The sequence below is a fragment of the Lonchura striata genome, chromosome 2, assembly GCF_050655825.1.
Source record: "Lonchura striata isolate lonStrDom1 chromosome 2, ASM5065582v1, whole genome shotgun sequence".
NCBI lineage: Eukaryota > Metazoa > Chordata > Aves > Passeriformes > Estrildidae > Lonchura > Lonchura striata.
The window spans coordinates 155,199,857-155,220,146 of record NC_140704.1 but is presented as its reverse complement, the minus strand read 5'-3'; the positions used below and the strand labels follow the sequence as shown (position 1 = coordinate 155,220,146).

The 20,290-nt window shown below is 49.3% G+C and overlaps 1 protein-coding gene across 1 annotated transcript; it reads left to right on the top strand.

Annotated features, from left to right (window-relative positions):
• Positions 1-9,612: 9,612 nt before the first annotated feature.
• Positions 9,613-17,387, top strand: LOC144245946 (lymphocyte antigen 6E-like). Its single transcript, XM_077781561.2, has 3 exons — positions 9,613-10,373; positions 12,456-12,575; positions 13,456-17,387. Exons 1-3 carry the CDS (start codon positions 10,322-10,324, stop codon positions 13,611-13,613), a joined length of 330 nt encoding a protein of 109 aa, XP_077637687.1. The 5' UTR covers positions 9,613-10,321; the 3' UTR covers positions 13,614-17,387.
• Positions 17,388-20,290: the final 2,903 nt, after the last annotated feature.

The window sequence follows — 20,290 nt, the reverse complement described above, 5'->3', positions numbered from 1 at the left end:
ATTCCATTCTAATGCCTCACCACACTCACAGCCAAGAATTCCTTCCCAATTTCCCATCCATCCCTGCCCTCTGGCAATGGGAAGCCATTCCCAGTGTCCTGTCCCTCCATCCCTTGTCCCAAGTCCCTCTCCAACTCTCCTGGAGCCTCTTCAGGCACTGGAAGGGGCTCTGAGCTCTCCCTGGAGCCTTCCTTTCTCCAGGCTGGACATTCCCAGCTCTCCCAGCCTGGTTCCAGAGCAGAGGAGCTCCAGCCCTTGGAGCATCTCCGTGGCCTCCTCTGGATCTGCTCCAGCAGCTCCACATCCTTGTGCTGATGATCCCAGAGCTGGATTCAGTGCTTCAGCTCTGGTGTCCCCAGTCTGAGGATGGCTCTACAAGCAATTCTGCTTCCCACAGAAGCTGTTTGAGCAGCTGGAAGCTCCAGTGGGATCCATCCCTGCTCATTGCTTCTGCATCAGCATCCTGGAGATTTGGGAACATAAATCCATTGACCAAAGCTGTGCACATCATGAACCTTCCCACATCTCTCTCTTGGAGGGATGAGTCAGAATCTTGCTCCGTGTCCAACTGATTATTGATCCTCATGGATGAAAAAGCCTCATCAGCCTCCTGTTTTCCAGAGCCACATTCCATAGCATCAGGTTGGCAGGGCTCCTCCCCTCCCCTGGCCCATCGGATGGTCTAAATGATGGAATCATTTAGGCTGGAAAAGCCCTTTAAGTTCATCAAGTGCAGCCGTTAATTGCTGCGTTCACCACAAGTCAACATTCCCAAGAGCCACATTTCCATGTCTTTTACATCCCTCCAGGAATGGTGACTCAGCCACTTTGTGGAAGGGAACTCATCAGCTCTGCTTGGCTGCTCTCTCATCTGCTTAATGATGGGGCCTTCAGACTTGAGGAGAGGTGGAATTTCGGCTGATTTATCTTAATTGGTTCTGGGAGGGAAAGGGGAGGTGATGGAGCCGTTGCTGCTCTGCTGCTGCTTTTCCCTTGCATCCAGTCCCTGGAGTGACGGGATGAAGGGAAAACCACCCACCTGCAGCCTGGCAGACTCATAAAAGGTGGGAATCCCCGGTGGGGTTTTGAGGAAGAAAAAGGTGAAGGATTTCCAGAGGGTTTTTCCTCCCTGCCCTTCTCCCCGTGAGGTCTGATGTTGCAAAAATGAGGAGAAAAGAAAATGGGAAATACAGAACAGAAACTTTAACAGAAGATTTCAAGGGAATGTTTTTTTCTGCTTGAGAGGAAAAGGGGAAGGAATTTGTGACTGTGGCTGCTGTGATTCAGACGCTGTTTCTGAGCTCAGTGAGTGGAGACGTTTCCTTTTCCAACAGTTTTTAGTGGGAGACAAGAGAGCGTGGCTGCGGTTTGGCATAAATAAAACATGCGCTGAAAGAGCTCCCTGGATTTCTGTCCCTTCACACTCGTCCAGGCTCAGATGGATGGAAAATCAGCCTGAATTGCAGAACCATTATCCCAGGCTGCATGTTTGGAAGCCGTGATGCCAAGGAAAGTGCCTGCAAGGAAAACAGCCTGGGAGAAATTTGATCCCTGGGATAAACTGAAGACTGTGTAAGGTCAGAGGAGGATCTTCCAAGGAAGGATGAAACCCCAGGATCTCAGGTTTTTACCCAGTGAGAGAGCTGACACTGGCTGTGGGGTCAGGATGGCTGCACATCCTGGGTCTCCCACTAGGAATGAGTGGATAACATCCAGCCTGGCTCTTCCTATCCCTGTTTTTGGCCAGTGAACACCTCTGTTACTCAAAGAATCAGGAAAAGCTCAGCTGAGTTATCCCAAGCCCTGAGACTGGCTTCTCCAGACTTTATTCCTGAGCCATTGCAGGCTGGGGCAGAAGAAATCCCAATAAATTACTTTGTTAATATTCTTAATCCAAGATGGGATTAAGTTGCAATTATGATTTGATTAGCTTGGCTCAGGAATAAGCCTTGGGATAAAGGCTCTCCCAGCTCCAGGGAGGCTCCTAAATTCCTTCTGCTGCCATGAGCCTGGAAGGAAGAGGGATCATGGAACCATGGATTGCTTTGTGTCGGAAAGAACCTTCAAGATCATGGAATTCCATCCCCCTGCCATGAAAGGGGCTTGCTCCAAGCCCCATCCAACACTTCCAGGGGTGGTGGCAGCCAAGGTTTGTCTGGGAATTCCATTCCAGGGCCTCACCACCTTCACAGGGATTTTCCAGAATCCCATCTGACCTTGCCCTGTGGCAGTGGGAAGCCATTCCCCCCCGTCCTAGTGTAAAAAGTGCCTCTTCCAAGTGATGTGATCTCTCTCCAGACTGTAGGAGCTTCCAGAGGTTCCCTGGGATTGCCCTGTGTTGCAGGAGGCAGACAGCTGATTAGCTCCCAAAAAATGCCGAGTTTCCAGGTAGGTGGGTGGCATCCACCTGCCCCTCCTCTTGGAAACAGGGCAGATGATTTTCCTGGCAAGGTGGGACAACAAGGAAGTCTCCAATCCCTTCCCAGGGTCACTTGGAATTGGGTGAGCTCATGCTGTGGAATCTCTTCCATCTCTTTCTCAAGGTTTTGTTGGGATTTTCTACTTCTGAAGGCTGGATTTGCCAAAGTGGAGGAGAATGGGGTGGCAATTAACCAGTTTTAATTGGGGCTCCTGTTCCAATCTGGGCTGTGCCCCAGGCAGGAACAGATTCTGACATTCCCATAGTTCATTCCTGGTGCAGGAGGCAGCATTTCAGTTGGAGGGAACACCTGGAGGGCTTAAATCTCCACCTCCACCCCTCTCCTGTGCATCCCTGGATCCAGAACTGGATTTCTGACAAAAACAGGCATGGAATTAGCTCAGATGGACACAAATTCTGCTGCTCCTGAGGCTGGGGGTTGAAGGTGGTGAGGGGAGATAAACTGGACCCAGAAGGTCTGGCTGCTCTTCCAAGCCCAGGAACTCGGCACAGTCCCTTTTTTAAAATTTTGGCTTCTCTTCCTTTGCCTGTGACACCCTGTGCTGGATTTTCAATTTTTTCTCCAGCCACTTGGGCAGGCTTTGGAGTGTGGCCCTTTCAGCAAAAACCTGGCTGAACTGAGTCTGCATAAACCCTGACTCCCTTTTGTGATTAAAAAAAAAAAAAAAAAAAAGTTATAGGTATTTTTAAATTTATTTTATCTGTTTGATTTTCCTCTGTGTTCTCACATTTGACAGAGCTCCTCCAAGGGGCTGTGCTGGGCCATCCTCACTGGGATCTCTTGTGTGCTGGGAAAAATAAAATAACACCACAAAAATGACAAAAACAGGAGATAAAATTCCACAAATAGAACAGAGAATTGTTCAATCCAGGTCTTCCTCTCTGAGTCCAAGACAAGGTTGTTTGTTATCCCTTTAATTTGGTATTTTCTATGGATGCTCCTCTGCCCCGCTCAGGTGAGACCCACCTGGAGCACCGTGTCCAGAGCTGGGATCAGAAAAACGTGGAGATGCTGGAGCAAGTCCAGGAGAGGACATGGAGATGTTCCAGAGGATGGAGCCCCTCTGCTCTGGAACCAGGCTGGGAGAGCTGGGAATGTCCAGCCTGGAGAAGGGAAGGCTCCAGGGAGAGCTCAGAGCCCTTCCAGTGCCTGAAGGGGCTCCACGAGAGCTGGAGAGGGATTTGGGACAAGGGATGGAGGGACAGGACACAGGGAATGGCTTCCCACTGCCAGTGGGCAGGGTTAGATGGAATTTTGGGAAGGAATTCTTCCCTGTGAGGGTGGGGAAGGGCTGGAATGGTATTTCCAGAGAAGCTGTGGCTGTTCCTGGGTCCCTGGAAGTGTCCAAGGCCAGGTTGGATGGGGCTTGGAGCAACCTGGGACAGTGGAAAGTGTCCCTGCCCATGGCAGGGGTGAAACGGGATGATCTTTAAAGCCCCTTCCAACAAAACCCACTCCATGATTTTACTACCAGGCCATCACTTTGAGTTTGTAAAATCTCTGGATTGAGGCGGCTTAGATTTGCTCAGACTGAGTTTGTCTTGACCTGCCTGCAGCTTTTTTTTTTAATTTTTTTTTTTCGTCTTGGCTGAGTGGGAAGAGCAATTTTCCTAATTGACCAAGTGGTTCTGGCTAATTAGCTCTGCTTTTGTTTAGCTTTGTATGGAGCAGCTGTAGATTTGTATAAATAGCAGCACCAAGCCATAATTCAGCACAGGATGAAGGATTTGTGCCTCTGATTCAAGGACACAGAATAGGGGAATTCTGGCTTGGAGGTCTGGAGGAGGGGAGATGTGGGATGGGAGGGAAGGGCAGGTGTGGAATGATTGGATGGGGCGAGGCCCTGGCACAGGTTGCCCAGAGAAGCTGTGGCTGCCCCATCCCTGGAATTGTCCAAGGCCAGGATGGATGAGGATCTGAGTAACCTGGGATAGTGGAAGTTGTCCTTGTCCATGGCAGGGGGCTGGACTGAGATGATCTTCAAAGTCCCTTCCAAAATAAACCATTCCATGATTCTATGAGTTGCCTTCAGAACAGGAATTAACATTCATGGAAAAGCCTCTGTCCACATTTTCCCCTGTTGTTCTCCATAGGGTTAGTCTTTATTTTCCTGGAGTAGGCAGCACTTGGGTGATCCTTGAGATGCATTTCCACTTTAGGATATTCTGTGGAGTCACAGGAGAGAAATCCATGTGGCCACAGTGGGAACAAGCCCTCCCCAAGGCTCCAGGATTGACCCCAACTGGACAATCATAACTGGGGTCCTGGTCCTCATGGAGTGGTTCCTCCTGGCTGGATGCAGCACCATGGAAATCCAGGAATCCCCATCCTGGGGTATTTAGGAAGTCAAAAGAGAGGGATATATTAAGAGCTGGGCTGGAAGTTGGTTTTCCTTCTCCTTCTTGCTGTGACAGCTCCCAAAAAAAACTTGTCCTACAAACTTGAAATGCCCTTGGAAGCTTCTTGTCCCATCCCAATTCCTCAGAATCATGGAATGGTTTGGGTTGGAAAAGACCTTAAAGCTCATCTTGTTCCATCCTCTGTCAGTGGGGACACCTTCCACTATCCATAGTTGCTCCATGCCCCATCCAGCGTGGCCTTGGACACTTCCAGGGATTCCAACTTACATGGAAAACCTGTGCCAGGGCCTCACCATCCTCACAGGGAAGGATTTTCCCCCAAAATTTCATATAAACATTCCCTCTACATCTACCATTAAAAAAACCCCAAACAATTCCAAGATGTTTATTGTTTATTCTCTTTTTGTGGAGAGCTGACTCATAGGAGGGCTGGTGGTTGGGAACAGGTTGTTCATGGAATTACACAGGGAATAAAACAAATGGAAGTGAGTAGGAGGAAGTTCCAATCCAGATCAGCACAGCCGCAGCTCTCTGCGTGTCTCAGCCAGATGGAAATTTCAGAAGGTTTATGGGAAAAAGGTCTTGGAAAATAATGGATTTATAGCTCCAGTGGTATTGTTCCAGTGTCCTCTCTGTAGAAGGTCTGGGATTTTGGATATGAGGTTTTCAGGGGTGGTCCTACTTGGTCAGGTGAAAACCACACTGAGGAACACATTAGCAATTAAAAAGTGTGGACAGCTGTTTGACAGCCCTTGGAATTGTGCATGGATATTCCATGGTATAGATTCCATACAGCTCTTCTGAAGTGATTCCAGCCCCAGGGAAGCTCAAAGCGCTGTTGGATCCCCACAGTAATGTCCCAAGTTACAGGTGTAATCCTTTTTGTGACCTAATCCAGACCCAGATGGGATTTGGGCAATACAGGAGCCCCAGAGGTACCATAAAATCAGGTAATATCCATAACCTGGGATTTGGGATGGCTCTGGGGCACCATTTCCCTGCCCTGCTTGGAAGAGGGAAAGCCAAAGGGCAAATTCTCAGGATTTCAACACCTTGGGCTACCCATGCTTGGTTCCTGATCCTGAGTGTCTCTTCCCCATGGAAAAAAAAAACATGGAGAGCATCCAGGAATGGGGAAGACGTGGGCGATTGGCAGGAGCAGCCACAGGGATCAAATCCTTCCATGATTTGATGTGCAAAGGACTCAAGGCTGTGTGGGATGAACTCCAAGCCCCTCCGGGTTTCCCTGGAATCTGAGCACCTGTGAGGGTCTGAGGTGAGGCCAGGTCTGTGTCGGGGGCATGGCGGTGGCAGCTCACCTTGGTGTCCTGGTTTTGACGAGGCCACAACCAGGCAGGATGAAAAGAATGAACCCTGCAGGATCAGCACAGAGATATCCCTGTGGAGAAGGGATGGGAAAAAAGAGGGAGGGAAAATCACTTTTCACTGTTGTTGGGTCGAGGAAGGGAAGAGCTGGAGCTGTCACTCGTCCAGGAGGTGCTCAAATCAAAGAGTTCCTCTTCTCCCAGGGCCACCTGTCCTTCAAAGTGCTGTCATTCCTGGCAAAAAGTGGTGGCACCTGTCATTCCTGGTGCCATATTTGTCCTCTTCCTTCCTCAACAACTCCACCAAAAAAAAAAAAAATAAAAAGGATGGGGAGAGGAAGACTGAAATTTCTTAATTTCTTCAGTGGGTTTTATTTAGGGCTGGAATACCCCTGGAGCTGAGAATCAATTCCATCCTGCGACCTTTGATGTGCTAGGACTGGGTGGAGAAAGGCAAAACAGAGGGATAGATGGAATTATCTGGGAATTTCCTGAGGTGCCATCTGAGAAGGGATGAGGCAGGTGTGCCACCCTCTGATCACAGGGGAGCTGAGTGGGTAAAAACTTCAGGACAACAGGAAAAGGTCTCATGATGTTTCTGTCCTTCCTCATCTCTGGGTTTCCTATGTGGATACTTTTCCGAGGCAATTTTTGAGAAGAACCCAGTATAAGGCTCCCAAAAAATGGACAGATACCTCTTCCTTGACTTCCAAACTCTGTTCTACCTCCAGGAGGATTCAACAGCCAGAACATTCCAGAGGTCAGGCAAACAGAGCCACAATTCCATGGCTCCAGCATGGGCATGTAGTGCAGTGTTCCAGAGCCAAGAGTAAAATCCAGGATCAAGTTCCCATCCCGAAGGATGTGATTCAAATGCCTGCATGGGCCTGATCTCCAAGGATGAGCCCTAAGCTAGGGAAATAAACAGTTGCTAGGAACATCCCTGGTCTGGAACATCCACAACATTTAATTAATTGGTTTAATCGTTGGCACATTCCCTGGCAAGGTTCTAGGATGCATCAACCATCATTACTCCGTGGAATATCTGGAATAAAAGGTGGCACAAGGGAAGGATTATTCCCAAGAGACTGATATCTGCCTCTTGACCTCTGTGCTGGAGATGGTCCTGAAAAAGTTTAATTTACTGCCAAAGCCGTAGCCTGTGGATCCTGGGACACTTTTTTCCAGATCTTTGCCCTGACCCAGCCAAGCCTTCCATGCTCCAGTCATGCTGCTTCCATGTGTTGGCCATACAGGGTGACACCACCATCCTGAGGAAATGCCAGCCACGGCAGTGCCACACCTCACACCTGCACCACACATCCCCGAGGCCGGGATGGTAACTTCCCAAAAATCTGGTTCAGTGGGCCACCGGCAACCCCCAAAATGGGAATTGACCCATTGTGCACTTTTGTCCATCATCCCACCTGTCCTTCAAGCCACTCCTGCCAGTGGAGCTGTGGTGGACCACTTCCCATGGCTTGGAGATCCTCTTCTGGCTGTCAGTGAGGAGCAGATTTGAATCCCTGGACTTGGTGATTTCTCCCTGGATCTGTGTCAGGCAGGAGATATTTGTGTCATCAGTCCTTGGAACTGAGGGAATAAATGTTGTTAATCGTGGAATGGTTTGGGTTAAAAGGGGCCTCAAAGACCTTCTTGTTTCAACACCCTGCCATGGGCAGAGACAATTTCCACTATCCCAGGTTGCTCCAAGCCCCGTCCAACCTGGCTTTGAGCACTTCTAAAGGTGGAAAGTCCACAATCCCAATCCTACTGAAGAGTAACACAATTATTTTCCCTTTTTTTTTTTCCAGTCGGAACTGGTGAAAACCAGAGGACAGAGCTTTTCCAGTGGGTGCTCCCACTGCTGCAGGACGCTGAGCCTCGCCTTCCCAGGCTGACTTCCAGACTGCCCCAAAGAGTCACCCCTGATGCCACGATGAATCAGGCTGGCCAATCCTTATTCCCTGGAACAGGTCCTGCTCCTTGGTCACTGCCTCGTGACATTGGCAGTGCTGACACACCTCCTCCCTCCGGCATTCCTGGGGCGCGCGGTCCCCGAGCCTGGCACGCTTTCATCTCTTGGGCAAGAGGTGTGGTTTGTCCTCTCCACACCCAGACGTAGATCCATGGGACAGGAATGGCCGATGCTCCTGGGGTTATCAGGGCTGACTTCCCCATCCTGTTGATCCAGTTTTACGTCAGCAGAGCTGGTGGTGTGAGAAACCCCCAAAATATCTGCGAATCGAGCAAAAAAAAAGCTTTCTGCAAGATTTACCCCAGCTTTTTTTTTCCTTGAAAGGGAAGATGTGGGGGGTTTTGGTGTCTCTGAACTTCCTCTGGCCGTGTCTTCACTTTGGTCAGTGATTGATCCCACTGGATGCTCTGAATGTCTTGGATAAGCATCTCCCCTATTTCGGGGAATTTGGTCATCCCTCTTGGCTCCTGCCAAGAAAATCATGTTGACCCCCAGTTGTTGGAATCTGTGCTATTGATGATTCTGAGATTGCAGAAAGTCTCTGTCTCTCAGCCCCCCTGCCAAAGCAGAAGCCATAATTGGTCTGTGCTGTTTCCAAGGTTGTTTATTCTGTTTATCTCTCACATGTTCTGCTGCCCTGCTCAGCTCTGTCCTGCAGGGCAGCGTGTGGGGCTCTGCCCTCAGTGGGATGTGACAAACATTAAATACCAGAAACTCCCTGGGCTGCATTTACAATAACGTGCCAATATCTGTCACCTACGTTGGACAGTGTGTCCCCAGCCTGAACCAACAGAAAAATGCCAACACCACAGTGAGACATGGAGGGCATGAAGAAGGAGAAAAAGGACAAGGCACACCCAATTTCCTCCTTCTTGTCCCCTTTGGACCCCTTATCTAGACTCCTAAAATTTTACTTTTGCACCCGTGCCACACTTAATTATTACTTATATCAAACACTCAGAGCTTGTAATTCATCCTGTAAGATTGAAAACTCTTTTCCATGGACAGAGATCACAGCCAGTGTCTCTGGGGCTCTGTCCAGGGGGGTTCCTGACCCCTGCCAGGTCCCAGGCCTTCCAGGGCAGCCAGAGGGAAGCTCTGGATTCCCACACCCAATCATTTTAACCCTCGCTTCATCCATCTTTGTTCCACATGTTTTTGGACCCTCTGCCTCTTCTGCTTTTCCATCTCCCAAATCCCAGGCTGTCTCAGTTTCTGGTCTCTTCTGCAGGGTGAAGCAGGAAAGGATGAGCAGACACCTGATGGCCCAAGTGGCTTCACTCCAAGGGGCTCCTCCTGCTTCACCCTCTCTGCTCCCTGGTGGCTCGGTGATTCATGGAGGTGGCTGCTGATGCCCAGCACTAGACATCCTGATAACTCTTTCCTTGGAAACACAAGTGGGACAGGCAGTCAGATGGGAGCCGCAGAAGGGATGAAGTTATCAGCTCCAGCTCCACCCCTTTCATGCAGGGAAATTGTAAAGGCTCAGAATGTTTTTGTCTGATTGGTATTGAGCTGGGCTTTGAATTGGATGGTCCATGGAAAAGGGGACAAAGATATTTTTGACCCTTGCTGGAAGTGCTCAAAGCCAGGTTGGAGGTACCTGCAAGGTGTCCCTGTCCCTGCAGGGGGTTGGGATGAGATGGTCTTTAAAGTCCATTCCAACCCAAACCATTCAACGATTTTATGATTTAAGACTTTGTAGGTAACCAAGTTATGCATTTCCTGTCCCCATGAATATCCAGCTTGGTTTACCCTGACTGTAGAAGTTGGGAGTTCTCCAGGTCTAACCCTGGAAATGGAGTTGGCTGGGAAATCCACACAGACAATTCCATTAATTTATACCACTTGCTCCATTTTCCTTGGAGAAAAGGAAATAACCTGGCCACAGAGGCGATGATCAGAACAAAACCCCCACCCAGATATCAACAGCACTGCTGGCCTGACCAGAGATGAATTAAAGGATTAATCCAAATAAATGGTGTGAATTCCCAGAGTGCTTTCACTGCTCCCTGGAATCACCAGCCCAGCCTGAAGGCAATGCTGAGGTGAGAAAACAACCCATGAGCATTCCTGGCCTCTCATCTAATCCATGATCCCTGCCCACTCTTTCCAAATCATTGGCTTCCTCATCACTCCGTCCAAAGGCAGGGAAGATTTATATCCTGTCCCCAGGTGAGGGTGTTTTTCCTGGGCTGCGGAGACGACCGGGAGAAGATGAAGTTCTACCTCCTTGCGGTGCTGGCTTTGATCCTATTTGCAACTCAAGGTGAGGTTTGCTCCTAGATAAAGTATAGCTGAGTGTTTTAAAGGTAGGAATGCCTCATATCCAGGGAGAGAAATCATGGAAGAGGGCTCCTCAGCTCTTGGAATGGCGCAGGTGAAGGACACAATGCTTGTTTTGGGGGTTTTTATCAGTCTGGGTGTGTGGAAAGTTTATTTTTTGACTGGAAGTTTCCCTGTCCTGCTGGATTTTTATGGAAATGACAGAAGAAAGGAGGAAGATCCCACTGGTCTACCTTTGAGAAACTCTCCAGGGCGTTTTCCTGTTGGTGTGGTGCAAGGCTGTGGTTGTTCCTAAATTTTGATGAAGACAGCACAATGCTCTTTGTTCCTGGTCCATGAGGGCCACACCTCCAACATCTGGCCTTGTGCGGCTGTTTCTACCCATCTCCAAAAGCCCACAGCTTGCTGACTTCAGAGATTTTGGGACAAAGTTAGGGAATTAGGCAGAAGTTGGGATGTGGGCTGAATGGGTTAATGGTCCTGGGTATTTGCATAGTAATTGTGTTATAGATGGTGCATTTTATTTCATGGAGAGATGGTAAATTAAATCAGAGCCTTCTTTAAGGAATATGGCCCTATATCCTCTGTAGAGCAGAGAGAATAAAGCTTTTCCTCATTTTGGAGAGTGGGACAGGCTTTGCCAGGGCTTGGAATTGTGCCACATGTCTGGTGCAGAAAAAGAATTCCTTGGAATAGTTATTTCTGGCTCACTGTGTCCTAAGAATACCTTTCTGCTATTTAGCTTTGTTCACTCACCAGAACAGCGATCGTGACAGATTTCCAAGTGTTAACTAGGCCCGGGAGACAGGGAGGTTGTCCTCAGTGCCAAAATGAAGCCTGGCCTAATCCACGTTGGATTATCCAGGCAGTAAAAATTAAGCATCCACTGCATGTGTTTTAGAGCTGAATTCTCACAGCAAAGAGTAAAAAATCCTTCTCCTCATCTTCTTCGTCCTTTAATCCAGGTTCTGGATTTTTTTGGGGAGGCATGGATGTTCCACCCAAAGAAAAAGACGTGGGAGCCTGACTTTTCTAAGATGTGGAGGTCCCAATTAACCCTCTTCATCTGCCAGTGCTTTCTGCCTAATTAGGCTGCAGTTTAATAGTCCCCAGCAAGTAGAAAATGTGACCCCAGGCCTTGGGACATTCCTCCAGGAGTCCCTGTCCTTCCCTGCTCCAAGCATCACATCAAACTTGGTGCCCTCAGCTTATGAAGTTGAAGGAGGGGAAATTTAGGTTGGATATATGGAAACAATTCTTCCCTGTGAGGGAGGTGAGGCCCTGGCACAGGATTCTCAGAGAAGCTGAGGCTGCCCCATCCCTGGAAGTGTCCAAGGCCAGGCTGGATGTGGCATGGGAAGAGTGGATTGGGTCTTTCAGCTCCATGGCTTTTCTCAGACCTGCACCTTGTGTATCTGGGATTCCATGAAAAGTAGGGGATGACTTTTGCTGCTGGCATTTCACAGAATCCCAGAATCATTTAGGTTGGAAAAGACCTTCAGGATTCTCGAGTCCAACCTTTGATCTCCACCAGAGCTCTGAGTGCCATGTCCAGGCATTCTTTAGACACCTCCAGGGACAGGGACTCCACCACCTCCCTGGTCAGCCCCTTCCAGTGCCTGACCACCCTTTCTGTGAAAAAATTCTTCCTGATGTCCAACCTGAGCTTCTCCTGGTGTAGTTTGAGGTCTTTTCCTCTTGTCCTGTCCCTTGTTCCTTGGGAACAGATCCTGAACCCACCTGGCTGCTCCCTCCTGTCAGAGACTGGTGCAGAGCCACAGGGTTCCCCCTGAGCCTCCTTTTCTCCAGGCTGAGCCCCTTTCTCCTCCCCTTTCCCTGCTCCTGGTGCTCCAGACCCTTCCCCAGCTCCGTTCCCTTCCCTGAACACTCTCCAGCCCCTCAACGTCCTTCTTGTCATGAGGGGACAAAACTGGACACAGGATTTGAGGCGTGGCCTCAGCAGCGCCCAGCACAGAAGGACAATCCCTGCCCTGGTCCTCCTGGCCTCATCACAAGCCAGGATGATTCCATCTCCCTCTTCCCTGCTTTGTGTCTCTTCCTGCAGCAAATTCCCTGTACTGCTACACCTGCAACTGGGAACAAAGCAACTGGAGCTGCCTGAAGGCCGAGAAGTGTTCGGACAAGGATGAGTACTGTGTCACCAACGTGGCCTCCGTAGGAATTGGTAAGTGCTGGCTCCAGATCCCCTGGTGGGGACTCAGGAATGCGATGTGAGGTCTGGGCTGGGTTTGTGATGGGCTCAGGAGTGGCTGGGAAGCACAAGTTGGAGGTGAAACCCTTCCTAACCCAGACTGGTTGAAGGTTTGCAATTCTCCTCTCCATCACACACGGAGATTTTCCTCTTCAGCTGTTCTGTTCCTGCATTGAAAATCAGGACATTGAGAGGAGAAGAAGGATTGTTCAGGGGAAGAATAAATCAATTTGAACCTTGATTCCTTGTTCCCTGGGAGCAGAGCCCCAACCCAACCTTGCTGCACCCTCAGGGAGTTGTGGGGTGTGAAAAGGTCCCCCCTGAGCCTCCTTTTCTCCAGGCTGAGCCCCTCCAGCTCCCTCAGCTGCTTCCCCAGCTCCATTCCCTTCTCTGGACAGGCTCCAGCTCCTCAATTTCTTCATTGCTGTGAGGGCCCAAAAACTGATACCCAGGTTTGAGGTGTGGCCTCCCCAGTGATAAGAAAACAGAAAAATCCCTTCCCTGGTCCTGCTGCCATTTCTGATCCAAGCCAGATATAGAGGGAAACAGAATTATTTCCCTCAAGCAGAGAAGCCTGGAAATGTGATTTAAATCCAGGAATGAACATTGTCATTCTACACCTAAAAGAGCCCTGATATGAGGATCCATGCTGGGAATGCCCATCATGGATGTGGAATTCCTTGTGTAGGAGGTCACCAACAATTCCTGGGCTGTGGTGGGACCAGGGTGGGTCTCATGCTGATCTCTGGGGCTGTGGGGGGAACAATGGGACTCCTCAACCCAACTCCATCCTGCACAAAGATCACTCAACAAATCCCATTGTTATTCCCACTCTCTTCCTTCTCTGGGCCAGGCGTTTTGTCCCTTTGGAAGAGGATCACCAAGAAGTGCTCCAGCACCTGCCCACACCACAACTTCCTCCTGGGCCTGGCCACCTACACCTCCTACTGCTGCCAGAGCTTCCTGTGCAACCTGAGTGCGTGCCCAGGGCCCCGGCTGGCTCGCCCATGAGGTTCCAGGGCATCCCATTCTGTGTCCTCCTTCACCTGTCTGGTGCTGCTGGGACAAAATGGACCCTGAAGGACTGAAGAGTTCGGCCAGACTCCCCCAGGAAGGTGTGGACATCAAACATGAGGAATAGATAAAGTATTGTGGACATCGTCTCATCCTGTGGTGTCTCCCAACCTTCTGATTTTCTTCTCATCCCTGAGCTCTGCAGCTCTGGCATCTCCACCAGAGCTCTGAGTGCCACATCCAGGAGTTCCTTGCATGCCTCCAGGGATGGAGACTCCACCACCTCCCTGGGGAGCTCCTCCCAATGCCTGACTCATCTTTCTGTGAAAAAATTCTTCCTGATGTCCAACCTGAACCTTCCCTGGAGCAACTTGAGGCCTTTTCCTCTCATCCTGTCCCTGGTTCGTGGGAGCTGTCCCCTCCTGTCAGGGAGTTTTGGGGAGCCAGAAGGTCCCCCCTGAGTCTCCTTCTCTCCAGGCTGAGCCCCTTTCCCAGCTCCCTCAGCCTGTCCTGGTGCTCCAGACCCTCTCTGGACACATTCCAGCCCCTCAGCGTCTCTCTCGTCACGCTTTGTCCTGCAGCTTTGAGAGGGAGATGCTCCTTCTGCACTTCCTGCACCTCCAGAGGGGTTTCTCCTGGAATTTTATCCTATTTTGGGAGAGTGGAAAATTCTGGGCAAAAATAACAATCCCTCCTGTCTGCATATCTGTCCCCACCTCCACTTCCAGCATCCTTGGGAATCCCTTCCTTCACGTTGCTTTGCTGTTGTTGGAGCCACACGACCTCACCCAGGGCCAGCAGCTCCCTGGATTCACAATTCCTACCACTTGGAATTGTGTCTCCCAGCAATCCATTTGTTCACCTTTTCCTCAGATGGAAAACAGCAGGGTTTTCATGGAATATCCTGAGTTGGATGGGATCCGCAAAGATCATCAAAGTCCAGCTGCTGGTCCTGCACAGGACAACCCCAAAAATTCCACCCTGTGCCTGAGAGCTTTTTCCAAGCCCTTCAGGAACTCTGTCAGGCTTGGTGCTGGGACCACTTCCCTGGGGAGTTCCAGTGCTCAAGGACCCTCTGGATGAAGAACCTTTTCCTAAAATCCAGCCAAACCTTCCCTGGCACATCTCCAGTTCTTCCCTCAGGTTCCGGGCACCAGAGAGAAGAAATTGGTGCCTCCTCCTTCACTTCCCCTCATGAAAAACATTTGCAGCATTCGGGTCGAGCTGCTGAGGAAACCTGGGGAGGTTTACAGGGAAAACAGAGATTCCAGAGAGGCCAAATATTTGATAGTGATGTTTCCAGAGGCTGCAGAGAAATTAGGGGAAAAAGAGGCTGGAAAAATAAACAATGACAAGACAACAGAGGTTTTTCATTGCCAGATGTGCTCTGAGTGCCTCTCCTTTCTCCTAAACAACAATTTTTGGAGATTTTTTTTTTTTTTTGCTGGAAAAATCATAGGAATGCTTTAGCTCCAGTCAAAGCTCCCAAATCTGGAAAACATTCCTCAGCCAAGGGATGACACTCTGTGTTGTGCCTGCAACCCAAGCCTGGTAAACAACGGGGACAAAAGGGGCTTTGAGCTATGCTGAGCAGGGCTGCCTCAGGCTGCAGGATTTCTTTCCAAATCCTCCAAAACAGGGAATTCTCAGGGATCTCTCTCTCTTTTATTAATCAACTTCTGCTTTCCTTCACCCCTCCTACTGTGTGAAGGAACATTTTCCTCTTATTTACAGCATGATCGCTTCCCAACCCTCTTCAGGAATTTTTATTTCCCACCCCAAAGCAATTCAAACTCCCTCCATTCCCTCAACCCAAAACTCTTAATTTACTCATCGCACAATATTTCCTCATAAAAACAAAACAAAGCAACAAAAATGGATTTGTGTGGTTCTTCTGCGTGCCAGAATTTTTCCACTCTCTGAAAGCACTGAGGAATCCCAGTTGGACAGACTCTAATAATTAATATTTAATTGGGTTGGATTTATTCTTCCTGCAGTTGTGGAGACAGAGACCCCCCCAGCCTGCAGGAAAACACAGTTGGAATTTTTTTTTTTTCTGCTTTAAAGCAAAACTGGCTGGATTTTTTTTTTTTTTTTTTTTTTTTGCTTGATTTGCTGTGCCTTTGCTGCAGAAAAACTTCCTTGTATGCATGGGTAATAGAAAGGGAAAAGAAATCATCCTGGGCCTGGTTGAAGAATAAATGGTTATTTTTTTACAACATTAAAAAGAAAGAAAAAGAGAGGAGGTTTAGATGGGATATTGGAAAAAAAAAAAAAAATCTTTATTGGGAAGGGGGTGAGGCCCTGGAATGGAATTCCCAGAGAAGCTGCCCCATCCCTGAAAGTGTCCAAGGCCAGGTTGGATGAGGCTTGGAGCAACCTGGGATAGTGGAAGGTGTTCCCATGGCAGGGGTGGCACTGGATGGTCCTGAAGGTCCCTTCCAACCCAAACCATTCCGTGATCCTACAATTCCCACTGCAGCTCAAGGATATGGAAATCCCTCCTCCCGTAACGCCAATCATCCCTGGTGGCAATTACTCCTCTCCAAGACATCTGAGATGTGCAGGAAGGAGAGGAGGGTGTGATTCCCAGCCACTAATTTTGGCCAGGAATTAGGGCCAGCCGGGACCACGGGGAGATGGGAGTCATTAACACACGGATGAGGCTGCCCAGAAAATTACCCCGAGCTGTGTCGTGCAAGGCAACATCCACCCCGTGGATTGGGAAGGTGTTTGGAGGATCCTAAACAAAAAAGGATTGTAAAACACTTTTTCTCTTTGCTCCAGACCGCCCTGAGCTTCTCTGACCCCATCCAAAACCCTGGACAGGGGTGAAGATTCTCCAGAAGCTCATCCTGGAGTTATTGCAGGAATTTGGGGAGGGAATACCCAAACTCATACACATAGGGACAGAGGGGAGGGGGAGATATTGTACTCCAAGGCATGGAAAAAGCTCTTTGGAGGAAGAATTCCCTGAGCATGGCACTGAAAGAGGCAGCACGGAGCAAACACAGAGCCCTTTCAGCGGCTGGAGCCGGCAGGATCACGTGGAATTGAGATGGAGCAACAATTCCAAATGGAATGATAAATGCCTGGCTGTGGATAATCATCAGTTGAAATACCTCAGGGACGTGCTGGATGGAGTTGTGACGTGGTTCCTTCAGGTCCAGGACGGTTGTCACCCTTCGTCTCTGCTATCAGAGGCACCAACGGCCAAATCCTGTGAATAAATTGATCCCCGTGCCAATCCATGTGTGTGGGTGAGCATGAGGAGTGCTGGGAGGGAGGGGGGAATGGGATAGAGCCATCAAACCTTCAAAAAAGAGGGAGAGGAATTCCCAAGGCAGGGATCCATGAGAGAGGGGACATCAGATGGTGGCATGTGAGAACCCCGGCCTTGCTCTGGGGTCTCATGTGGTGGTGAAATTCCTCCTCCAACCCGTGCTTCCAAAGAAAAACTCCGCAGGCTCTTGCTGTTCGGTCTCAAGGCAGTTTATTGTGAGTTATCTAACAGATTTTCTTCTTGGGCTGCGGCTGTTTGGTCAGCGGCCTGGGCAGAGGCACACACACACCCTGACATCCTCTCTGTTGTCTTCTTTGTCTCTTTCCCCACTCAGGGCTGCTGCTATCTTTTATATGAAATATTACGTATTACATGTTTATAGTTTTCCCCCAATACCTACTACCTATATTACAAAGTGCTTTTCTACTCTAAACCAACCTGTGAGTGCCAACATCACCAAGAACATGGAGGCAAGGAAGAAGAAGGAGGAAGAACAGGATCAGCCCACTTTCCTCCATCTTAGAACTTCTGACCCCCATGTACAAAGTAAAAGTTTTAGCACAAGTGCTAAAACCCCCCTGTACAATACTAAAAAAAATTTCCCCTCTACTTTGTAACTACTTTTACTACACTATCTAACCTTTTGTGACTGCTCGTTCCACCTCCAAAGTTGGTAATTCATTCCATGGCTCAAACTCAAAATCACAGTTGTTTTTCAGCTGCCTGCCAGGGTCTAAAATGCTTCTGACCAAGGCCTGGAACCTCCAAAAATGTCTGAGGGACATTTTGAGTTCCCACAGTGGCATGTGACCAGTGGCCACCCCACGGTCCCCCGGCCACCCCCACCATGAGATGAGTGTTGGTGCAGGCAGGAAAACCCCAAACCTCCTCTGTGAGGCACAGCAACCCCAGAGCTGTTTCCTAAATCTTTGTAGGGTTCCGGGAAGGGGGTGAGGTCCTCGTTTGGTTTTGGGATTCTGGAGTGACTGGCTGGGTCACAGAAACCAGGGAATATGGAGAAGTGACCTGGCTGTCCCCAGCCAGGGATGGACAAACACATCTCTGAGCTTGTGACGCTTTTCTGCTGGGAGTTTGGGTGGAAAAGCTGCAGGAGATTCAGTTTTGGGGGAAACTCCAGCTTTTTTAGGAAACCAGGAGTTTTCCAAACCAAAAGCTGGAAGCTGAAATCTCTGGAGCTGTTTGGGGTCAAGATGGAATGAAACAAACAAACAAAAAAGTGTTTTTAAAAATTTTCATTCTCCATTTTTTAAACTCTTGGTGTCATGAAACATGTCGGATTTCCAGCATTCCAAACTGAAATAACTTCTGGGGATTCGTGTCCTGGACTTATCCAAATGCTGGATGCCTCAGTCTGTGTCTGCCCCACAAACTGAAGATTTTGGGATGACTCCCCCCTGCCAGGACAGCGCCTGAGTGGCCCCATGGAGATCTCCAAATCTTTCCAGAGTCCCTGGGCAAGTGAACCCAAAGGATCAACCCTTTCCACACCTAAATGAGTTGTTTTGAATCCCAGACTGAGTGAGGAAAATAAAACCAATAAAAAAAAAATGGTGGTGAAACTATAAAAAGCCCACCTGCCTACGAGGTGGGATTTGATGAAAGTTGGCACTTTTCCATAAAATTTCCATGCCTGGGGCACTAATGAATGGGAGGGTGGGGAGGGGACGACACACAACAATAAAAATCCCACTTTTTTAGGAAATTCTGGCTGCTTTCCAGCACGAAGAGCCAGACGAAGCCCACGAGAGGGAGCTGCTGCCCCTGTCCACGGGAATGCTCCAGCCCATGGAGAGCCGCTGATCCTGGAGCAATTTCCAGGGAAAAAAGCCAGCAGCCGTGTGAGGGATGAGCCAGCTGGGTTGGAAGCAGCTCAGGAAGGATCTGTCCAGGCTGTAGGTCCATCCTGCTGATTCCAACCGAGCAGGTCCTGGTCATTCTCCAGTGTCTGCTTGCTCCCACGCCGTCAGCAATCCGGGACGTGCCTTGCTTTGCACTCCAGGATAATTCTGGAGCACCCTGTGCTAGAACAGGGGGAATTTCCATCCGAACCCCAAAGCCCTGCAAGGTTTTAATCCAGAGAGAACTTGGGCAGCTTGGAAGGGCGTGTGACCCTCTGTCCTACTCTTGGGAATCCCCAAAATTGTCGGGATGGGCCTGGCAGCATGAAGGGAACTTTATTTTCTTGGCACCCATGAGGTTTTAGGGAGAGAAGAGGGGATCATATTGGATGGGGCTGTGCCTCTTTGCCCCATTGTGGGTGAATTTTCCGGATTTTCCTATGCATTCCCTCCTTGCAGTGACTCCTTGTGCTGCTTCCTGACCCTCTAAATTCCACTGGCTCCCTCCAGAAATGGTCACAGCCAAAACACGGGGGCAACACTTGGCCTAATAATTGAAATTCCCCTTTTTCCCCTGCTTTTCTCTGAGCTTTCACCCTGTATTCAACCCGATTCCTTCAGCAATTCCAGGGGAGTGGAGCAGGGAGAAAATTCTCCAAGGTTTTTTGGGAGAGGTCCAGGTGGGACTCCAAACCAAGCTTTCCCACCACTTCCCTGTGCCTGACCTTGGGGTGTCTGATTCACGTGATAAAAATGGAGATAACAACTCCAGGTGACCTTAGGACTCTTTGGATCTCGGCCCCTTGGGAATGTTTCACCCAGGGATGATCTTAGAGCAGGATCAGGAGGGTCAGGGGTCCATCCACAGCCTCTCACAGGTCCCTGCAGCTCCAGCTGCTGGGAACACTCCTCCTTCCCACAACCTGTCCTGGCCAATGCTGGAGCTGCTCCCACATCACTCCCTCCTCTGGAAATTCTGTTCCTTGACTCACTGGAAAGCTTGAAAGCTTTTTTTGGGAGTTCTCTTAGGAGCCAGGCCTGCAGAAAGACATGCCAGCCCTCCTCCCCGTCACAAAAGGAGCTCGGTGCAAACACAGAGGTGAAGATGAGGGTGTGGCCATCACTCAGGGCCTCGGCCACTTGGCCACTGCCTGGTTTGGTGTCACCAGGGTGACAGGTCTCACATGGGTTGAGGTTGCCCAGCAGATCTGGTGGGTTAAAGAACCCCTTGGAGGGTCCTGATGGTGAAAACAGAGGAGCTCTGAGGCCAGGATTTGGTTCCTGGAGTGAGGTGGGTTCCAGGATTGAAACGTAAATTTTAAGGAATGTAGAGATTTTAGAGGAGCTAAGATTTTAGTTAGAAATAAGCCTTACTAGAGTTAATTAAAATAATAATAACAAGTGAGTAGGCCTAGATGAAGTAAGGAGTTAGCAGTTAACTAATAATTGATTGCTTGTCAGCACAATGTTTAGTTAGCTGGGTTTATAATGAAGAATCTAGAAACTGATAAATAGCTTTTAGGAACATAAGA